The sequence below is a fragment of the Nothobranchius furzeri genome, chromosome 11 (genome assembly GCF_043380555.1).
Source record: "Nothobranchius furzeri strain GRZ-AD chromosome 11, NfurGRZ-RIMD1, whole genome shotgun sequence".
Classification (NCBI taxonomy): Eukaryota; Metazoa; Chordata; class Actinopteri; order Cyprinodontiformes; family Nothobranchiidae; genus Nothobranchius; species Nothobranchius furzeri.
This window is the reverse complement of record NC_091751.1, coordinates 41,934,129-41,954,318: the sequence shown is the minus strand read 5'-3', so window position 1 is coordinate 41,954,318 and position 20,190 is coordinate 41,934,129. Positions and strand designations below refer to the sequence as shown.

The 20,190-nt window shown below is 42.0% G+C and overlaps 2 protein-coding genes across 13 annotated transcripts; one reads left to right on the top strand and one right to left on the bottom strand.

Annotated features, from left to right (window-relative positions):
• The first annotated feature begins 5 nt into the window (after window positions 1-5).
• On the top strand, window positions 6-9,657 carry fubp1 (far upstream element (FUSE) binding protein 1). Of its 12 annotated transcripts, none has more exons than XM_070541581.1 (21): window positions 6-312; window positions 708-798; window positions 1,403-1,438; window positions 1,565-1,601; window positions 1,681-1,727; window positions 1,807-1,878; window positions 1,955-2,012; window positions 2,098-2,260; window positions 2,348-2,446; window positions 2,528-2,626; window positions 2,700-2,802; window positions 3,017-3,256; window positions 3,363-3,523; window positions 3,603-3,754; window positions 4,484-4,560; window positions 4,634-4,759; window positions 4,929-5,003; window positions 5,929-5,991; window positions 6,455-6,484; window positions 8,963-9,135; window positions 9,349-9,657. In XM_070541581.1, the coding sequence occupies exons 1-21, from the start codon at window positions 220-222 to the stop codon at window positions 9,355-9,357; spliced, it is 2,004 nt and encodes a 667-aa protein (XP_070397682.1). In that variant the 5' UTR covers window positions 6-219; the 3' UTR covers window positions 9,358-9,657. The 12 variants fall into 12 exon arrangements, with proteins under 12 accessions (XP_070397682.1, XP_070397680.1, XP_054602888.1 ...); XM_070541579.1 differs by having other exon boundaries at window positions 708-831; window positions 4,643-4,759; XM_054746913.2 differs by having other exon boundaries at window positions 708-831; window positions 8,972-9,135.
• Window positions 9,658-12,813: 3,156 nt separating this feature from the next.
• On the bottom strand, window positions 12,814-19,508 carry miga1 (mitoguardin 1). The gene is made up of 16 exons (XM_015956194.3): window positions 19,390-19,508; window positions 18,243-18,396; window positions 17,494-17,665; window positions 17,220-17,344; window positions 16,241-16,373; window positions 15,942-16,078; window positions 15,574-15,697; window positions 15,117-15,217; window positions 14,667-14,773; window positions 14,422-14,494; window positions 14,244-14,330; window positions 14,072-14,170; window positions 13,864-13,998; window positions 13,741-13,794; window positions 13,551-13,667; window positions 12,814-13,224 (listed from the first exon to the last, which is right to left on the bottom strand). The coding sequence occupies exons 2-16, from the start codon at window positions 18,339-18,341 to the stop codon at window positions 13,006-13,008; spliced, it is 1,782 nt and encodes a 593-aa protein (XP_015811680.1). The 5' UTR covers window positions 18,342-18,396; window positions 19,390-19,508; the 3' UTR covers window positions 12,814-13,005.
• Between the last annotated feature and the right edge of the window lie 682 nt (window positions 19,509-20,190).

Below are 20,190 nucleotides of genomic sequence, written 5' to 3'. Positions count from 1 at the left end.
AAGAAAGGGGGATCCATCACTATTAGCATCTACATTTCAATTCCCTCATTTAGCAGACTAGTATTGCTGTTACTTATTATATTATGACCCTCACAAGCACACATTTTCTGTTTGTCTGTTATCGCGAGATAACGCATCCTATCGCGATCGTTGTCGGCGCCATCGTCAGTGAATGAAAGCCTCCATTTTAGAGCGCTGCAGCGGAGAAAAGCAGCAGAGATGGCAGACTATAGCAGCGTGGCTCCTCCGTCTTCTAACGCTGGTGGTGGGATGAACGATGCTTTTAAAGACGCTCTGCAGCGAGCACGACAGGTAAAAGCGCGGTGACGTTGATGAAGTTTTAAAAATACCGAAACAGGAAAGATAAGAGCGCGTTTTAATGTTTTTTCTTCGGGCTAAAGCTAAAGGCTAGTAAGAGATAGGTTACGCCACACTGCAAACGGAAACCAGATTTTGTTCAGGAGGTCGTAGCTCAGTTGTTTGATGGAGGAAAATAAAAACCACAACAAAAGGATCAAGTCCAGTGTTTTTTTAGTCTTTAAACGGTCGCATCAGATTCATTTGAAGGAAACCTAAAACGTCCTTTTGTTGGACCGACTTCCGGGCAACAGTGTAGGCCGCGGTCCGCGTGTCTCACAGCGCCCGTTAAACAAAGAAATAAACGATAAATATATAAAGTTCAATTTTTCTTATTTTTCATGTTTCAGATTGCAGCGAAGATCGGCGGAGATGGTGTCGCGGCACCCCCAACGAACGAATTTGGCTACGGAGGCCAGAAAAGGCCCCTGGAGGACGCTGGTGGGTATTTTCCCATGCCTAACCTGAATATCGGTCAGTGACTCAAAAGATCCACCTCAATGCAAGTCTGTAGTTATTGCTTCTGTAAATTAAATATGGATTTAAACTATTATTTTTGTAACTGATTGGAAGCCGCATGCGTAAACAATAGTTTCACCGTGTTTCTACAGCTGTTTGGGAGTCTTGATTTTTCAAATGTTGTTTCATCAGTTTATTAGAGATGGAAATTGTTTGGGGAAATGTATTTTCTTTATAAATTAAGGGTTGGAATTTTAAAACACTTGCATGAGTTTAAAAGTGGCAGGATTAAGAGGAATAAGTCAGAGGTACATTCATAATAAAGCAGGTAAAGACTCCAGCAACATGCCTATTATTGAGGAAACAGCTTTTATAAGGTGAAAGTAAAATAAGCTATTAGATTGGGAAAGCACACACTCAAGTTAAACTGGATTAACTGAACTGTAAAGAGAGTACATATAGTGATCAAAGAGTGCTGTGTTTGTCTTACCCAAACCTTTAAATTCCAGGTGGTGGTCATTAATCCCGGTAGAGTTTGCAGTTCGTGTACTCAGGAATTTATGTTTGTGTCGTTGTCTTCTCACAGATCAACCAGAAACAAAGAAAGTAGCTACAAATGATGGTAATTGTTTTAGGTGTTTTTTTTAAGTCTTTTTATTGTCTGAAAAAAAAAAAACAACCATATCAGATTTAGCTCTTTTATTTTGTTGGATTTTCCTCAATTGTTTTCAATGGTTTTATTTTTCAGCCTTTTCTGCAATGGTAGCAATGGGTTGCCCCCCGCGGTAAGGTTAAGCTCCATTTTTTTTATCACCTTATCTCTGATTTATTATGTTCCTCAGATTGATGTTTTATCGTTTTCAGGTCAACATCAGAGGAATTCAAGGTTCCCGATGGAATGGTTGGATTCAGTAAGTTTTTATTTTCAGATAAAATTAGGATTTAGATTTTTATGTTGCTTGCTTAAAAAAAAAACCTTTTGATTTCTAGTTATTGGGAGAGGAGGCGAGCAAATATCACGCATCCAGCAGGAGTCTGGGTGTAAAATACAGATCGCACCTGGTAAGTTTTGGCATATTTTGGTAAAATAATATAAATGATTAAGAGGCTTTGATGTTTGCATTCGTTTGTCTCTTAGACAGTGGAGGGATGCCAGATAGGTCAGTGACATTGACAGGACCACCAGAATCAATTCAGTGAGTTTTTTTTTTACAGTTTGAGTGAAAACCTTTAAAGCTTCCAGGTTTTTTTGTAAATAAAATGTCAATTTTTCTCCCAAAGGGCTGCAAAAAGGTTACTGTCGGATATAGTTGAGAAGGGCCGTCCAGCTCCATCGTTTCACCACAACGATGGTCCCGGGATGACGGTTCAGGAGATCATGGTGCCCTCTACCAAAGCGGGTCTCGTCATCGGAAAGGGAGGAGAAACCATCAAGAGCCTCCAGGTAGGAATCTGAGCAGTGTGTTTGTTGCTGGGATTGTTTTTGATTCAGAATGCTAACCCGCCGCTTGTGTTTGGTTTTGATTAACAGGAACGAGCTGGCGTGAAGATGGTCATGATCCAAGATGGACCTCAGAATACAGGAGCAGACAAGCCACTCCGCATTTCAGGAGATCCTTTTAAAGTTCAAGTGAGTCTTCATTGGTCTTGTGCCCCTATTTCTCTATTTTTAGTATACAATTTTAACATGGTGGCTTTTTTTTTTCTTTAGCAAGCCAAAGAGATGGTGATGGAGCTGATCAGAGAGCAAGGCTTCAGGGAGCAGAGGGGCGAGTACGGTTCAAGGATGGGAGGAGGAGACAGCCTGGACGTGAGTCACAAATCCTTTTAAGTGGGAGGATGTTGAGTCCTGTTTTGAATTTGGCCTTTGGTAATATTTTCAGGTTCCAGTCCCACGATTTGCTGTGGGAATAGTTATTGGCAGAAATGGAGAGATGATCAAGAAGATACAGAATGACACAGGCGTCAGAATTCAGTTCAAACCAGGTGAGTGGTCAAGTGATCAAGAACAGGAGCTGCTCTAGGTGTGTTTGGTCAGTGATGAAAACTCATGCACCACGCTGACATGCTGATGTATCACCCTAACCCAAACCAGTCTGAGACCTGAAAACACCACTGCAACAAGATGGAGCTCAAAAACATTTAGAAATACTTTTTGCACAAAAGATTGAAAATTGAAATGAAATTTACCTTCATTCAGATGATGGCACTACACCTGAGAGGATAGCACAGATCATGGGTCCCCCAGACCAGGCTCAGCATGCAGCAGAGATCATTTCTGACCTGTTGAGGAGCGTTCAAGCTGGGGGACCTCCTGGACACGGAGGGGGCAGAGGACGTGGCCGTGGGCAGGGTAACTGGAACATGGGCCCTCCTGGTGGCCTGCAGGAGTTTAGCTTCACAGTCCCTACCATGAAGACCGGCCTAATCATCGGAAAAGGCAAGCGCATGCATGTTAATCACCTTTTGGAGGAAAACGATGGTGCTGAGCATACATCTCATTAAGTTCCCTCGGCGATTTGTGACTGGGTGGATTTTTTTCCCAGGCGGAGAGACAATCAAAGGCATCAGTCAGCAGTCTGGAGCCAGAATCGAGCTGCAGAGGAATGCTCCACCCAATTCTGACCCCAACCTTAAGATGTTCACTGTCAGAGGCTCCCCTCAACAGATTGACTATGCCAGGCAGCTAGTGGAGGAGAAAATTGGGGTGAGATGGTGCAAATGTTGAAAACGTATTAAGAACAAATGAACTTCTTATCTGATTATTTTTCCACCCTTCTCTTCAGGGCCCAGTTACTCCAATGGGTGGCCCGCACGGTCCTCCAGGTCCGCATGGTGGTCCGGGTCCGCATGGTCCTCCGGGACCACCTGGACCTCCAGGGGCTCCAATGGGACCGTACAACCCTGGACCATATAACCAGGGACCTCCTGGACCTCAGTAAGCACTGGTCCCTGTAAAGAATTAAGAATCAGTGAACTTGGAGGAAATTGTTGTTTTCTAGAGGTGCTGAAAATAATCGATTCAAGTTTGAATCGGGATTCTTATTTATAAAGATTCAGAATCGATTCCAAGAACTCAAATATTTGGCATGTTACAGGTTCGAGATGCACTTTTCTGATCTTTGTTAGGAGTCAGTACTCCGATTACTTTTGTGGTCCCATAAATTGAGATGATTTATGTTTGAATCTGCTGATAAGAGGGCACTTGAATGTAATTTTTTCCATACTCAGAAATTTGAGATATTCTCATATTTATTTTCTAAGTTGATAAATGAGTACTCAAGATTACTCATGTAACTTGTTTCTACACATACTTGAAAAGTATTTGACCGTATTACTTCCAAAGCTAGTGTTAGGTAACTACAGATTTGTTATATTTTACAAGGTAAGCAAAAATAAATGTTGCCTTTTGGTCAAAAGATTGCTTCTGTTTACAGTTTTAGAATCACTATTTTACATTGTAAATTTGCATTTTTGAAGCATGACCAGTTTAAAGTCAAAAATGTCCCAGAGCTTTAACTAACTTGTACAACAAAGTAGTTCATCCTGGAGCTGACACTCTTTGTTAATACTGATTGTGAATCGATTTAAATTAAAAATCGATTGTGAATTGAATCAAATCATGAGTTGCTCTAAGATTCACATCCCTATTGTTTTCCTTCGTCAGTGGTCCTCCTGCTCCTTATCAGCCTCAGGGATGGGGCAACGGGTACCCCCACTGGCAGCAGGGACAGCCTGATCCGAGTGAGTACTTTTTTACAGACAGACCAGCGTAGGTGGTTTTGAGGTGTAGTGTGATGGGTATATTTGTGTCTAGATAAAGCAGCAGCCGACGCCAACGCAGCAGCGTGGGCGGCGTACTACGCTCAGTACGGCCAGCAGCCTCAGCCCTCCATGGCGCCAGCTGGCGGAGCTCCAGGCACGTCTCAGCCTAACGGCCAAGGTAACCGGGGTGTCTACTTCTAGAAGACACGAGTAGATAAGCGTAGATGACGAGATGTTCTGCCCACCTGAAGTCAGGGTTGGCTTCACGTTTAACGACTTTGCTTTGCAGGTGGAGGACAACCTGCTGAGAATGATTCACTAATTACAAGTGCCGTTTTTTTTAACAGGTGACCCACAGGCTCCAGGTCAGAGTGGACAGACAGATTACACCAAAGCCTGGGAGGAATATTACAAGAAAATGGGTATATAAATGTAGTTTCAGTGTTCACCTATTTAGACAAACAGTCTAAACAGCCACTGGGCCATAAATCCACTTCTTTTTCAGGTCTGGGTTGTTTGTGGGCCTGCTGTTTATCAGTGTGCCTCCACTTGGTTTGACATTTGACGCCTGTGCTGTTTAGACTGCAGGACTGAAGCCTAGTTTATACTTCTTCGTCCGCGGAGAAACGCAGCTCCGTTATCCGTTGACGCAAGGGCTCTGACGGGCACTTAAGGACATTTGGAACAGCGAGCGCACGTCTCAGTTGGACAGCCCAGCGACAGTGTGGGCATCATTGTTCGGACATTTCACGGCACAGCTGTCTTCTTTGCTCCCGTTGAATTTTGTAACAGTTTATGTTTATCGATCAAGTGGCTCAAGCTCAATGAAATCTGTCTGTCGACCACTACCTGAGTGAATTGGTATTTACAAACTTTTTCTGTTTATTGAACTTCTATTTAACAAAAAAGGAACACAAAAATGTACGGTTAAAATGTACACCTCCTTCACGATGTTGGCATTTGCAAACAGACGTAAATAAACTTTGACCAAAGACTGCACTGCTATTATAAACCGACCAGCCAGAAAAGGTCTACGCCCCCTGCTGTCCTGGTGGAGAATTGCTTCAAAACTCTTGACAAACTGGGAGAATGAAAGGAAGGCGTCTCCGTCGGCCCGTGTGCGTGACGGAGAAGTGGAAACTAGGCTTGAGCTGTCGACGCACGATCACCTTTATGAGATTAGTTTCTTATGGTAGATAATCTCAGGGCTGTAAGTGAGCTGATGTCATGAATATTACTGAATGTGTATAAAGTAACTAGCTTGTTTGCGGGATTAGCTGTGTAATGCGTGTCTTTCTGAGCTCATTGAGTTGTATCAACACCTTTTATTCTCTCTGCTTTTTGCAGGTCAACAGAATCAGCCTCCTCAGGACTACACAAAAGCCTGGGAGGAGTATTACAAGAAGCAAGGTTGGTGCAGTTTGTTGCTCGAACTGAAGTCCTTTACCATGTTTAAAGATGGTTGATGCAGTGAAAGGTTGGCAGAGTTGCTTTTTTGTTAAACAGCTATTGTTGAACCCAGCTGGTTTTCTGGTACAAACCGTCATGGGGTGGTTGGTTCTCCTTGCAGCCCTCTGTAGTAGAGTTGCTGTTTTCACAACCGCCCAAAAGAAAAGCTGAAGGTTTCTGACCTGCAACCCGAAGACATGGGTGGCTGGTTCGTTCCCCTTCTTATAGCAGCCCCTCTGTCGACTCGGCATGCCACTCAGCATATAAATCCATTTTTTATAAGTAGTGATAAACTTGTTACAGTGGTAAAAATTTCTTTTGCTGATATTGATGTTTAAAAAAAAGAAAAAAAAGAAAATCATTAAGACCGAATTTGGTGACCGTGCTGTTAGAAACTACAAGTAAGCTTTTGATTGTTCAACAGACGCAGCGTCCCAGATGCAAGGAGACGGCAGTAAGTGCACACAGAACTTTTAAAGCTTTCAACGAAGACCCGTGTCTCCGGTGTCATGTATTTTGAAATGTCATCACCTTTGAGGCAAATCTTGTCAAAGATGTCTGCAAAAAAGAAAAAAGCCGATGGGGAAACGAGGATCTTTAGAGTTATCCGTATCAACTTACTACGGCCACTAGGGATGGGTACCGTTTTCGGTACTTTTGAAGTCACTGACCATGGACCGATTCACGCGATATGAAACAGTTCCTTGTTTCGGTACCTTTTGCCGCTTACACACTAGCGTTCGCTACTGGGTTTCCCAAGATGGACAGCAGTGCATGCGCAAGAGCGTTATGTCGTCAGTCACTGCGGGTCAGATGTAGACAGAAAAAGCAGCATGGTAGAACTGACGCGGTCTAAAGTTTGGGTCAACCTCCCTAAATTCGATGGGTGATGACAGCATTAGCGTTCTGAGCGAGTAATCCTCCTCTTAATCTGCTCCAGCAGATAAATAAGTTGTTTAGGATAACGTTAGCTTGATAGTTTAGCTTTAATTGCTAGCAGCTAATGGTGTGTTGGCTTTCTCCTCGGTACTCAAAAAATCCGACTTCCAAAAAATTAATTCTTAAATGACCGGCAAAAAGAATGAAGATGCACAGTAAATTTAGTTCACAACCGAGATGTTTGAGTCAGTTGAATTTGCAGTTTATAAAACTACAAGAATCCACCAACCAGTATGTCCAGAGGGGAAAGAAGAGGAAAAGGAGTCCATGGAGGTGGTTTTAGTTTGTGAAACACCACAATACTAAAATACAAACTGTTGTTTGGTGTCAGAGATTGTTTTGGTTTCATTTGTAGTTTATAATACACGGTCTCCTCATCATAGGTACTTGAGAGGGCATGGAAGAAGATTAGGAGTCCATGGAGCTGGGTTTTAATATTTGTATCATTTAGAAACTGTTGTGGTTTAAGGTTCTCATCTTGAAGTTTGTACAACACTAAGATGATAAAATACAGTTTATGTAATTTATCATTATATTAATCAAATATGGTTATACAGTGAGAACAAAATATTTAATTAAAATAATTAATAAATTGTTGTCGTTAAGCATCGATTCGTAGGTACCGGGATTTGGTACTGAGTTGAGGTACCCATCCCTAACGGCTACTGCTGAGTTGGCCAGCCTAATGCCGGTCTGGAAATTAGGGTTATTTATTGTTCTTGTGATTTAGTCATACAGTTTCTTGCATATCTACTTAGCCTTACTTCACACTGGATGCATCAGCAGTGTGGGACATCGCTGCTTTAAATAGAATCCATTAAAGTCTGTAAAGGTCATTCAAACCTAGCCTAGTGAACTAGACCAAATTCTTGCTTTGCAAAGTTTGGTCTAGGCACGCTCCATTGGAACCTCAGCAGCTCCTACCAGGACTCTGGCTGGCCAATCACAGCTCTCTAGAGGGGTTTCAAACACATAAAGAGCTGTGATTGGTCCATAATGGTGGGCCAATCATAGTGCTCTATCTGCTTAGTGAACAAATAACAGAGCTTTATCCGCTTTGTGGGCCAATCAGGGCACTCTGTCTGGTGGGTGGGATGATGCAACAGAGTGAAACAAGAGTACGTCACATTCTTTGTCCAGTGGAATGCGGAGATCATTTGAAAGACAACGGTAGAACCCGCCCCACAACCGAGAGCCGTCAATGGAGCGTGGCCAGACTAAATAATACATTTCTTTAGTCTGGCTTGCCAGGCTATGCCAGCTGTGATGCAGAAATCCGGCGTTCTCCAGGAGCAGAGCGACACACCACTAAAGATAGGGTTGTGTTCTATTTCTCCAACAAGCTGCTTTGGAGACACACAAATCTCCACATAAGAGCATAAGGCTAGACAGGAAATCACTAAGTTTCAGTGTAAAACCTCCAATAATTTTCAAAGTAAAATGGCAGCAGTGCAGTTTCATAGATTACATTAATACATGTGACTTTATGACCTATTTACTCCTAGCATCAGTCAGTCCTAGCAGTGGGGAGAAACATCATATGACATCAAATGTAATTTTGGTTTGACTGATCGCAAAAGTCTCAAGGGATCTTGTGATCTCACGAGTCAAGCAAGAAGAATTGTAGAGGAGCCACCCGCGGCAGACTACTGGCGCGCAGCAAAGCCTGTGAGTAAACCGTTCTGCGTCGCTGATACCTCCAGTGTGAAGTAAAGGTTACTCATTAGCCCGTTGCTGCTGCCAGGTTTTATTTGTTTTTTAATAAACATCTGCTTAATAAATGCTCTAAAACGTCATCAACTTAATTTTTTTAATTACCTGTAGGTTTATAAGTTAAAAATTTTATTATTTTTTTTACTGTGCAGAATAAGTTAAGATTCTACAGTTGGTTAGATTCGGTGTTCAGTGATCGGTCGTGAAAATCTTCTATCAACCACCGAATTTACTGCTGTGTTCTTAGGTTGTTGGCTTTACCAGATTATTCTTCTCTTTGACCCTTCAGGCCAAGCCGCGCCTCAGGCCGCTCCGGCTGCAGCCGCGCCGACCTCTCAGCCAGGAGCCCAGCCAGACTACAGCGCCGCCTGGGCCGAGTACTACCGGCAGCAGGCGGCTTACTACGGCACACCCAACCCCCAGGCCATGGGTGGAGCACCACAAGCCCCTCAGGTACGCCCCTGATCAGCTTCCACCCGCTACATTCACTCAGTCATTTTGTACCATAACCACCTTCCTTCCTCAGGGTTCTGCAGGGAACCAGTGGCACCAGCAGCCTTAACCAAACTACTTCCTCCCCCTTTTTTAGCTTTTATTTTGGGAAGCTGAGTTCACTGTTTCTGCTGTTAACATGCGATGTATCTTCTATGTATTTCCTCTGCACAGGGCCAGTAATGTGAAGTGGACATAAAGTAAATGCTACATTGTCGAAACAAAATCCTTTGTTAAATGTTTGGATGCAGACGCCTTGATGAAGATCTTAAATTTCCTTGGTTTGAAAGTGTTTCACACAGATGGCAGATTACCCGGCGAACACGTCCTCTGATTCTTTTGTTTTTCTGTTTATTGTTTTTTTTTTTTTGTAAATGCAATGTTTTTAGTAAGGTAATTATACATATGGTCATTCCAGCCCTGTATCTACATTAAATGTGGTTCAAAGTCATGTTTAATAAACTGTAGACATTACCATGTAAATCATCTCGGTTTTAAAAATGCCTGTTGTGTTTTTGCAATAAAACAAACTGAAACCTCCTGTGTTGGTAAGTTGGGATGTTGCAAATCAAAAAATGGATTTCTATAAGGTTAGGTTTTTGTTTGAGAGGGGGTGGGGCATCAAATCTAGGCCACGTGGGGTTAAAATGTGCTGTCCTGTCTCTCTCCGCTTATCGATAAGGCTCATAGAAATGTGTTTGATCCCCGATGGTTCAAATGTTCTTGCTGATGGACGTTTTTCTCTTGCATTCTTGTTTCCTGACTTTGCTGATTGTAGCCGTAGACACGTTGGGTCGACAGGTATTTGGCTGTGTGTCGTATCTCATGCATTAACATGCGTTGCTGTGGCTCTATTTGCGTTTGCCAGGTACACAAACATTGTCGCGCTAGTATGCTCTGTTGATTTTGTTACTTTTGCCCTGATAGTCACTTCCTCTTCCACAGGCAAGTGTAGAACAGCGGTAAGCAGGTATTCTGAACATGTGGTTTTAGGAAATGTTGCATATTTTTAGTGTTTTTTATTATTTTTTTGTGCTGTTCTTTTTCCAGGACAGTCAGGTAAATTGCCACTGAATGATAAAAATGCTTTTGAAAACGTTTTTGCCATGCCCATTTCCAGTTGTGCATATTTTTAAGAATGTTATTTTAAAATATAAAAACATTGCAAACATGGTTTTTGCTGTGCCCGTTCTGCTAGTACAGACGTAGGGTCTGAGGTGGCTAAGCAGCCTCTTCATCCTCCAGTTGAGCCTTCCTGTTATGTAAGTACAAAACTGAGACATACACGCCCGTTTTGATGCTTAATGAACTGCAAAAGTTGTAGTATGTCAAAAATTGCATTTTCCCCTCTTTTTATTTTTATTTTTTGGGGTAAGTATAAAATATGAGAAGTGTAATTAACAGGCCTAAGCTCTTGTACCACATGTTTCTAAGACTGCATATCATGTAGATGTTTATGATTTAGATTGTGTAGGTAGCATTCTAGTGTTGGGTTTCTGAGCTGAGGGTTTGAATGTTCTGTTTCACTGCTGGTAGGACTGCAAGGATCTGGTTTCTGCGTTCTCTCTTGACCCAAGTTAGACAATGTTTTGAAAAATGAAATTTTCAGCAACGTCATGTTTTCCTGTTCCTTCTATAAGCATATTGAGCACTAGCCGTGGAAATCTGACCAGATATTTTTATTTCTGATGGAGCTATGTTGTGACAGGCTGTTGCATTGAACCCCTAAAACGATATTTGACTGCATTGTTCGCTGATGGCAACCAGTACGATCTATCTGATCTTTGCAGTGTCACCCCAGACCTTGCACCTTAGGTTCTGCTGCAGTAACACAGGTAAGCGAAACCTAAGGAAACAGTGTTTTTCATTTGTCCAGTGATATGAACTTTATACATGCAAAGAAATGCTTACCTGTGTTAACATGCTTAAATGCATTTATGCTTGATAGTAAAGAAATGTCCAGGGTTTTGAAGCGTTTACGGTATGATTTCCTCTGATCTATGAACTGCATGATGAGCTGTATCTCAAGTTATCCTTAAAATGACTATCTGACAAAAAAAATGTTACGTGCATAATATTTGAAACCGGTCTCGTGGTAAGTCTGAGCAACTGTTGTAAGGATGCTTTAGGTTGACACTGGTGAAATGAATTGATTGCATGCCATGGAAACCTGTTGCCAGACGTTAGCAGTGTGCTCAAATGTTAGGTGGAAAGAGTGAATTTTACTGTGGTGGTGTGATTCTGCCCTAGAACGCGGTGAAAGTCTACTATTGAAATGCTGCTGCCTTCTTGCTCACAGTGTTGGAGGATGCTGCAGGCTTAGGTCGTAAAATCAGGCCTTGTCGTAGTTTGTCCCCTACCCCCCCCAAAAAAGGAGGAATCCTTTGAGTCTATCCTGCTGCTGAACGTAGCCCGTTCAAGAGCTCCAGTGATAAGGTAAAAGCAGCAATGCTATGAAATTTAAAACTGTGATTGAAAGTGTTGGTCAGCTTTGTTTTTAATATTCCACCCATGATGCCAGAGTGTTAAGAGCTACCTGGTTGTTTCAATGCCTTTATAAATGTCTTTTAACACCTTTTGTAGTCGGATGAGAGCAGAACCTGATGCATTTTATGATCCATGCAGTTTCATTTGCTGCAAAATGAGTTTAGAAATGATTTGTCTTTGAGGCTGTACATGAGGATGGTCAGGTGTTTCAACACAGAGTTTGGAAGGTGTAGAGGAGAGAACAAGGAGCATGCCTTAGAGGTAAACGAGGTTTCACCTGCTGTACATTAAATACTGGTTTGTTTTTCAAATTCTGACTTCAAATGTTGCCATGTTCATCAATAAAGTTGTTAAAAATCAAAACAGCCCCAAGTGTTTTCTTAAGGTGCGGTGTGAAACGTGGAAAACGAGAAAAGGTATTATAGTCTTTTAATTAATTCACACAAACATTTTTCCTTGGTGCAAAATATTGACGAGTCAAACTGAACGCAGCAGCAACTTGTTCTGAAGTTGTTCCACATTTAGATACATTATTTTTTTTAGTATTTAATTTGCACAATGTCCCAATCTCGCAGCTCTTGCAAATGAGTAATTACAACTAAGCAAATACATTTCCAGTGGATGTTTAAGACTTATTGTAGATTCAAAACAAAAAACACTGCTTATTTTTGCAGGCAACCCCTGAAAATGGATCTGATTGGTTGAAGTTGATGGCTTTTTTCTTAAGAGTGGCTCAGTATGCAGATAAATTGGATATTAAACCTGACAAACTAACACAAGCCTGTTGTGAAACACGTGTATTTTACTTCATCTTTTATGGCAGTGATGGATGACTCCACTCTGGAAGGTTTTGGAACACAAAGCTGAATATTAGCGCATGTTTTAAGGCTTCTCGTGGTGCCCACATCGTTTCAGACTCGTTTTCATACACCAAGCGGCTGCTGTGACTCCTATCAAGAAAACTTTACCTTTTTTTTCTTCTAAATTTACACTTAAAACCTCTTATGTTGCATTGCTGATATTAGATATGAACACAAACAGGCTTTTACTGGCACATCTACATGGTAACCCCTGCTTCTTTCTACTTGTATAACAAAATAAACTCAGTAAAATACATTGTCACAAACTTATCTTCAATAAATACACAAAGCGCAACATCTAGTCAAGTTTAAGTTGCATTATTGCTCATGTGTTTCACTATGGCACTGGGGGGACGGGGCAGTCAGAATAGTTGAAGGCAGTTCTAACCGCCATCCAAAGCGTGGGGACGTATGATGCAGTCACCACAGATGAGACGTGCTGAGTTTTCTTTGGTCCAATGGTTGGTGGGACTTGAGTTTCTGCTCACTGGACCGGTGCCTCCAGCAGGGTGCTGGGAACCAGCTGCACCTGCGAGGTGACACAGCTACCGAGAGGCCGCAGGGAGTCGACTCCCAGGTAGGCCAGCAGCAGCTCGGAGCGCCGGTGCAGCAGGCGGAGCATGTCCTCTGCTAGACTCTCCACACAGGTGTAGCGCACTTTGTCCAGATCAAAAATGTCTTTCAGGAAGTGAAGCACCTGGTCCTGAAAGAGACACGGATGCCATGAGGTCTCAGGTGTGCATTACCTCCATACACAAAGTAACAATGGGGCTTTTCTAAAATTATATGAATGATTGATATCTTGGATTTTTAGTAATTTGTTTGAATAAACATTTTGGATAAAATAACGTCTGACATGAAGTATATTATACTTTTATAACTAAATGTTGATTGTTCAAATTTTGCACACCAGATGCGAGAAAATGGATAAAACGTGGCTAGAAGGCCCATGGGAAAGGCGGGAAACCATATTCTAATGTTAGATTGAATTGTTAGATTTAGGAATTTAATCTAGATTGATTTTCTGACCTTAAAGAAGCAGCAGAATTCCTGCAGGGAGCTCTTTGGCCCCAGGAAGCCCCAAGCCAGGACGGGACTGATCTGTTCACACACGGCGTAGAAGCGGGCCACAAAGCCGTCTGGCACCTTTAGAAATAACAAAAACTGAAGGACATCCACAGAGATGACGGACGTCGTCACGCATTAGGAACATCTGTACCTTCATGTGTTGCCTTTTGTGCTTCAGTACGGACCAACAGCTCGATGCCACCGCCTGAGGAATTAAACAAGTGTGAAATGTTGATCCATCAATCCCTTACGAGACAATATTGTCTTCACTCACTGTCTCCTTGAAGGAGCTGTTGAGCCAACGGTTGTTGATAACGTTCCGGATGGAGACTGGAGGATTCTCCAGGTCCTCAAAGGAGTCCATCAGAATATAATCCAGAACAACATCATAGAAGTTCAAATGCTTAACCTGGATGAGAACAAGCTTGGGTTTATCGTTTGCTTTGGAGTCTTTTGAAACATTTCTGGTGTTTCAAACGAACCCCTCGTGAAGACAGCTCCACCTCCGTCTCTTCCCAGTGCTCCGCCTCTTCCAGGAAATAAATCAGCTCCTCAAACACTTCTTCGAACCTCCTTGGACTCTAAAGTAAACACATTTCCAGCTCAGAGATGTCAAAGATCATCTCAACCCACCAGCCGTGCCTTTAGACTTACTTTGTGGGCTTTCACAATAATGGAAGACAGGATTTTCTTTCCGGTGTCGGCCAGAAATGTTCTGGTCGCCGCGTCGCAGAAAATGAGCTGGAGACAAAATGTTGATAAAAGTGAGAGTGGTAACAACCTGACCAATGGCGTCGGAATGAGCCGGTGTGATGAGGGAGTTGCATGCTACCTGACACGCCTGCCGTACACAGTGCAGCTTAGCCAGGTAATCCAAGTCGCCACGACACTCTAGTATCTCCGTTCTGAAAGTTGTACAAGAACACGAGCACATAAACACCAGGAGACATTAAAAATCGTTGTGGTTTCTATATTTTAATCAGACTCAAAGTTGTGTTTTAAAACCACATATGCTCTAAAGGTCAAGCGTGTCACATCCTAGCAACACGACTCCGACCTCCTAATGAGCTTACTGACCGGAGCACCCTGCAGGAGACGTCGCCGTCTTCGGCCAACTGCAGCGCCTCCTCGTAGAGGGGGTGATGTCCCAAAGCGAAAGCACTCCTGAGCTCCGACAGCTGAGGCTGAAACAAACACCAAAGATTAAATACACATTTTATTTTCACACAGATTCAAAACCCTCACAACCTTATTTAGTTCGGCTAATGATCTCAGGAGACAAATTGCTCTCAGCAGCTTGTTTATTTTTGTGGGTGAAGTGCGCCATTAGGAGATGCGGCTCGAGCCTCCACTGAGACTTAGCCAGTAAAGAGGATAAAGCGGGTTCTGGTAAACACCGGGAGTTGGACTGGCAACAGTAGAGGCAGTGTTCAGGGCTGCTGCTGCATGGAATATTGGGTTCCCGCTCAAACTCTTACGAGGTTTGTTTAGTCCAGGTTATCGCTGTAGAAAGAGGGCATGTTTTACCTCAGCAGCAGACACAAAAGAGTCGGTGGAAGCGATGCTGATGCTGTCCCTCAGACACACGTCGTCCCGCTCGTCTCTGGTCAAAAGATCCGCCATCTGATCTGTAAATCACAGTAAAAATAGTTTTTTCTATGACACACAATAGAACTTCACTAACAGCAACTTTTTATGATGAAGTGTTTTATGTTGCTGGAGTTTTATATAAACATGAGCCAGAAGAAGCTTTATAAGCAAGTGTGATGGTGTTTTTTTTTTGTTTTTAACTTTTCTGACACTGAAAAAAAAAACAGAGTCATAAGCAACTGATCACCAGATAAAGAAAGATTAAATAAAGGTCAAAGTGCATTAAAAAAAAGATCCTGGAGCTGAGAACACTTCACAGCAGGGAGGGAAGCCTACAACTCTTTGGATTATTGTCCCGGATAGCTCCTTACGTAACCGTGTGTGAGTGACTCACCCTGACTGTTGCTGTGGGATGAAGTCTCAGACATGCCCAACACCCCTTCAAACTCCTCCTGCAGGCGATACGCCCGCTGCAGCAGAGACTTCAGCCTGTGGATGAAGTCTGCACTGATCACATCCTGGACACAAACAGAGATTGGGCTGAAAGAGTGACCTTTCAAACGAGATCAGAGACAGGACAACGTTGTTGCGCTCTAGCATGTATGAGTTGCATAATTCACTTCACGTTCTGCAACAACTCCCTGAAAGGATTTAAGACTTTGATACGATGAGATTTCTGCATCAGCGTGCACGGACGTGTCCTGACTGGAACGGCGGAGAAGCAGACATCAAGCCCCATCTCTCTGAGAACCTCTCCCTTACCTCCATGCTCGGCTCGGCGATGGCATCTCCAGCTCCTGTTTTCACAGAGGCACAGCTCACGTCATCTTCAGCCAGCCTGCTCCTGAACGTCAGCGCCTCCTCCCAGCGCTGCAGGGCCTCCTCGAATAAATCCATGCCTGGAGGAAAGCAGCAAATAATACCTTAGTTTGTTTAATGTCAAAACATGGCGTAACCCACCAAAACAACCACACGCATCATCCGTTGATGAGTGTTTATTATGTTGTCCAAACCCTTTATCACAAACACAACGAGGCTACAGAGAATACGACTCTCTTTACCCATCAGATAGAGGTTTTCAGGGGTGGTGACAGATAGGTTGACCACGCTGCAGACCTCAACTTCACCCACTCCGTCCCAGCAGATGGACTCGTCCGCACAGGTGCTGCTGCTGGACGAGTTCATGCTTTGCACCTGTGAAGACGAAGCAGAGCATGTTCACTCAGCAGAAACAATCAGCAGGTTGTTTCTAAAAAGACTGGATGCGATTTGTGTACAAATATTAAATATGATCCCGCTCATAAGAAATAACATTTTAAAGAGCAAGTCACCCCCAAATCAACTTTCTGTTTCTGATAAACTATATAAATGCGTGTCTAATCGTGCTGCAGACACGTGTAGTCAATAGTTTTGCACTTTAGTGCGTTTTAGTTAAAATTTGAGTTTTCTGCCTAAAACTGTCAGTGTTGTGCCGTTGTCAGGTAAAAACTCTGCACTGCATTTGAAGAAAATATCATTTCTATAGCGCCTCTCAAGATAAAAATCACGAGGCGCTTCACAAAAACAAAAAATGTAAAAATATAAAAATAATTTAGAAAATGTTTAAAAATATATTTTAAATGAGCAAAAAATAGACAATTGTGATTAAAAATGTAAAGAAAGAGAGAGAGTGAAAAGGAAAGAGGTAGGGAGAGCAGAACAAGGAGTTGCTAATGCTAACAGTTAGCTTGTAGCCAACTGCTCTGTTTTCTCCTGGACGCTAAATGAACAACAGCCTTCCCCGTCACGAGTTAAGATGGGTGAGTCCTTGAATGCTATCTTGTCATCATGACATGCAAATGTAGGCTTTTCTAATACGAGCATTTCCTAGAATATTTTTCTTTTGTCGGCTAATACAGGAAAAAGTGGTAGGAGACTATTTTCACCCTTTAGCCTGCAGGTTAAACCAAGAATGATCAATCATAATAAAAAAAATATATACAAGTAAAAACTTATTCTCAGTGAACTTGGCCTTCAATAGAAACATCAGATGCGTCTTACCGAGGCCAAGCTCATCAGAGACCCAGAGAGTTTTCTGTAATCTCTCGTGGTGAGAACCAGTCCAGAACCAGCTGAGCTGGTGTTCTTGGAGTTGAGGGAGACGCTGATGGTTTGGCTGGTGTTATCTGGGAAGAGAATGTTTAACACTTTAGAGATAAGCTTACAAAACAATGTTTAAACACAGCAGGAGGGCTCCCTCTCAAATGCAACTCAACTCCAGTTACTTCTAGGATGCGGATTACAGAGCTGATGGACAGACAGTAAAACATCTCACCATTGTCTGCTGAGGCTGGAGAGTAAACATCAAAACCAGCCTCCTTCCACTGTGGAGAGGGACCCTTCTTTCTGCCCTTCCTCCTCCGAAAGCGGTGAGCGAGGAGGAGGAGCGAGGCAGTTCCGAATGCAGCAGCAGCCACCAGCCTCTTGGCGCTGGAGCTGACGCTCACCTGGAGGGTCAGAAGTTCAACAACACTTACATTTATGAGGGTTAAAAAATTCTGAACAGAAATCTAACGTAAACTAATATTTGTCCACAACAAAAGCAGAGTTCAAAGTCCCAAAACCTGCATCTAAATCAGAATAGCATAAAAGACCAGAGGGGATGTGCTGATCTGATTGCTTTGCCTCCACTTTGAAGCCTTGCAGCTCTGCGGAGCTTCAGAGCTGCATCCATAACTGCTGTTGCCACATATCAAATGAGCTTCTACCAGACAACTCTAATAATATCAGACCAGCTCTGTGACTCAAACACTCTTGTGTCTTATGTAATAAACAGAACAGCATCTGGGTAACAAATGGAAAATATAAGGTACTTACTGCTCTAAAGAACATGAAAAAACACAAAGCGAAACAAAAGAAATGGAGGGGAACGCTTGAGATTTGTGCATGAAAATCAATTTGAGGTTTAGATTTAACTGAGATTTTTTTGTCATCTGAAGGTCTGTATGTTTTCTTTCATGTATGAATGATGTACCCTAAAACTGATCCCAGTAAGAGCTCCAAGTGATCGTTTCTTTTGCTCACCTGTGTCAGGGAGCTGTAGACGGATAGCGAGAGGTCAACCATGCGCAGGGCAGCAGCTTTCACAGACAGCTGGGAGCTTGTGAGGTTCTCATGTGTCATTGTGGCTCTCTATCCATGTCTTGGCAGGAGTTTTGTCCTCAACATTTCACTGGTGCTGTAGAAGAGACGAGAAGAGATTTCACCTTAGAGGCTCAGGAGAGGATCTTATGTAAAGCCAGTAAATTCAGGTCTTAACGTTAGTGCAATGACCTGAAAGAACACCCTACAAAAGAAAGAAATAATAAGTCTTACCCAAAATTGCAGCAAATGAAAGCATTATGGGGTTTATCTTTCTGTTACCATACAACTGTTATATAAAAACAAGCACGTACCACATATTATTTGATGTCATAAATCCATTTGGCAGGACAGGGAAACATCTAATCAAATTTGTCTAAGACATTTAAAATCTGTTTTAATATATTATATTGTATTTTTAATCAACTTCATCCACTTAAAGCTTGCTGGCACGTGTATAATATGTGTAAGAATTGAATATTTTACCTTATTTACAATCTTAGTTAAAATTAATCTAAACTAGACAGAATTTTTACAGCGCGCAATAAACTAAAGAATAAAGAAGCAGACTTGATTTTAGACTTAAGACTATTCCAAATCCTGCATTTAAAACTAAAATTCTGCAAGTTTGTTTCAACTTAAGCTAAAACAATCGCTTTCTTGTAACAAAATTTAAAAAAAATGCTTAAAATACTCATTCCTTTTCACCAGTTATTGTCTTAGCCACATGTTAAAAGCACTTAGATATTTTTGTGTTGCTGCATCTGCATGGCACCACAATAATACACAATAATACAATGAGCTTGAATTACACCAAAACACATTCATCTAACGGCAAATGTTGTGGGGGGAAAAAAATCCATAAATGTTTTCATAGAAAAAGCCTTTCTGTCGAGAAGAAAATCAAGAAATGTATCAGAAAATCACTTTAGCACATGGCTGGATCATACTTATCGGCTTCAATGGGAAGCTAAAGGCTAGCTAAGAAAACAGCATACAAAAACTAGCTAAAACAGTTTCAAACTTGTATTTACACGCTGTCTCCTATCTGAATGTAACATACTAAAGATGGAAAACACATTATCGTTACTCGTTAAGATTTCCTTCACGGTGTCCTCTCCCGGTGTTTCGTTCAGTCCTCCGGTTGACCTCAGTCGGTTCCAGACGATTGAAGGACTCGCTTGAGCTACAAACGCCCTCTTCCGGTTTGGCTTTCAAAATAAAAGCGCTCATCTTATTTACATTTGTGGAGCTTTGGCGCCCTCTTTGGTTTGGTTGCGTATTACATTATTTAAGGGTCTCACGTGATAATTACAAAATTAAAGAGCAAGTCACCCCTTACAAGAAGCGTACTTCACTCCCACTTCATGTTTGAAAAATGCAACAAATGCTGTTGCCTAGCAGACCGAGAGGGTGGAGCCACTAACAAATACACACACTCACGGCATTGTGACATCATAATGTACCAGTTTACATCATAGCATACCTCTTAGCCAGTAGCGGTGGCAGATTTAAATTCAAATGCAGTGAAGAGTTTTTACCTGACAACGGCACAACACTGACAGTTTCAGGCAGAAAATTTAAATTTTAATAAAATGCACTAAAGTGCAAAACTACTGACTACACGTGTCTGCAGCACGGTTAGACACACATTTATATAGTTTATCAGAAAAAAATAGTTGATTTGGGGGTGACTTGCTCTTTAATGTATGTGATTTTGCCATGGATTTTACATGAACAATGAGAGTTTAAAATAAAAATTTAAAAAGCTGCAATTTAAAAATTACTTTGAAGTAAATGTTTGAGGTGTAGGTTTTAGGTCAGCTGTTAAAATAAGCCATATTTTTTATAGAACTCTTGATGAACACACTGTAAACGTGACTTATAACAT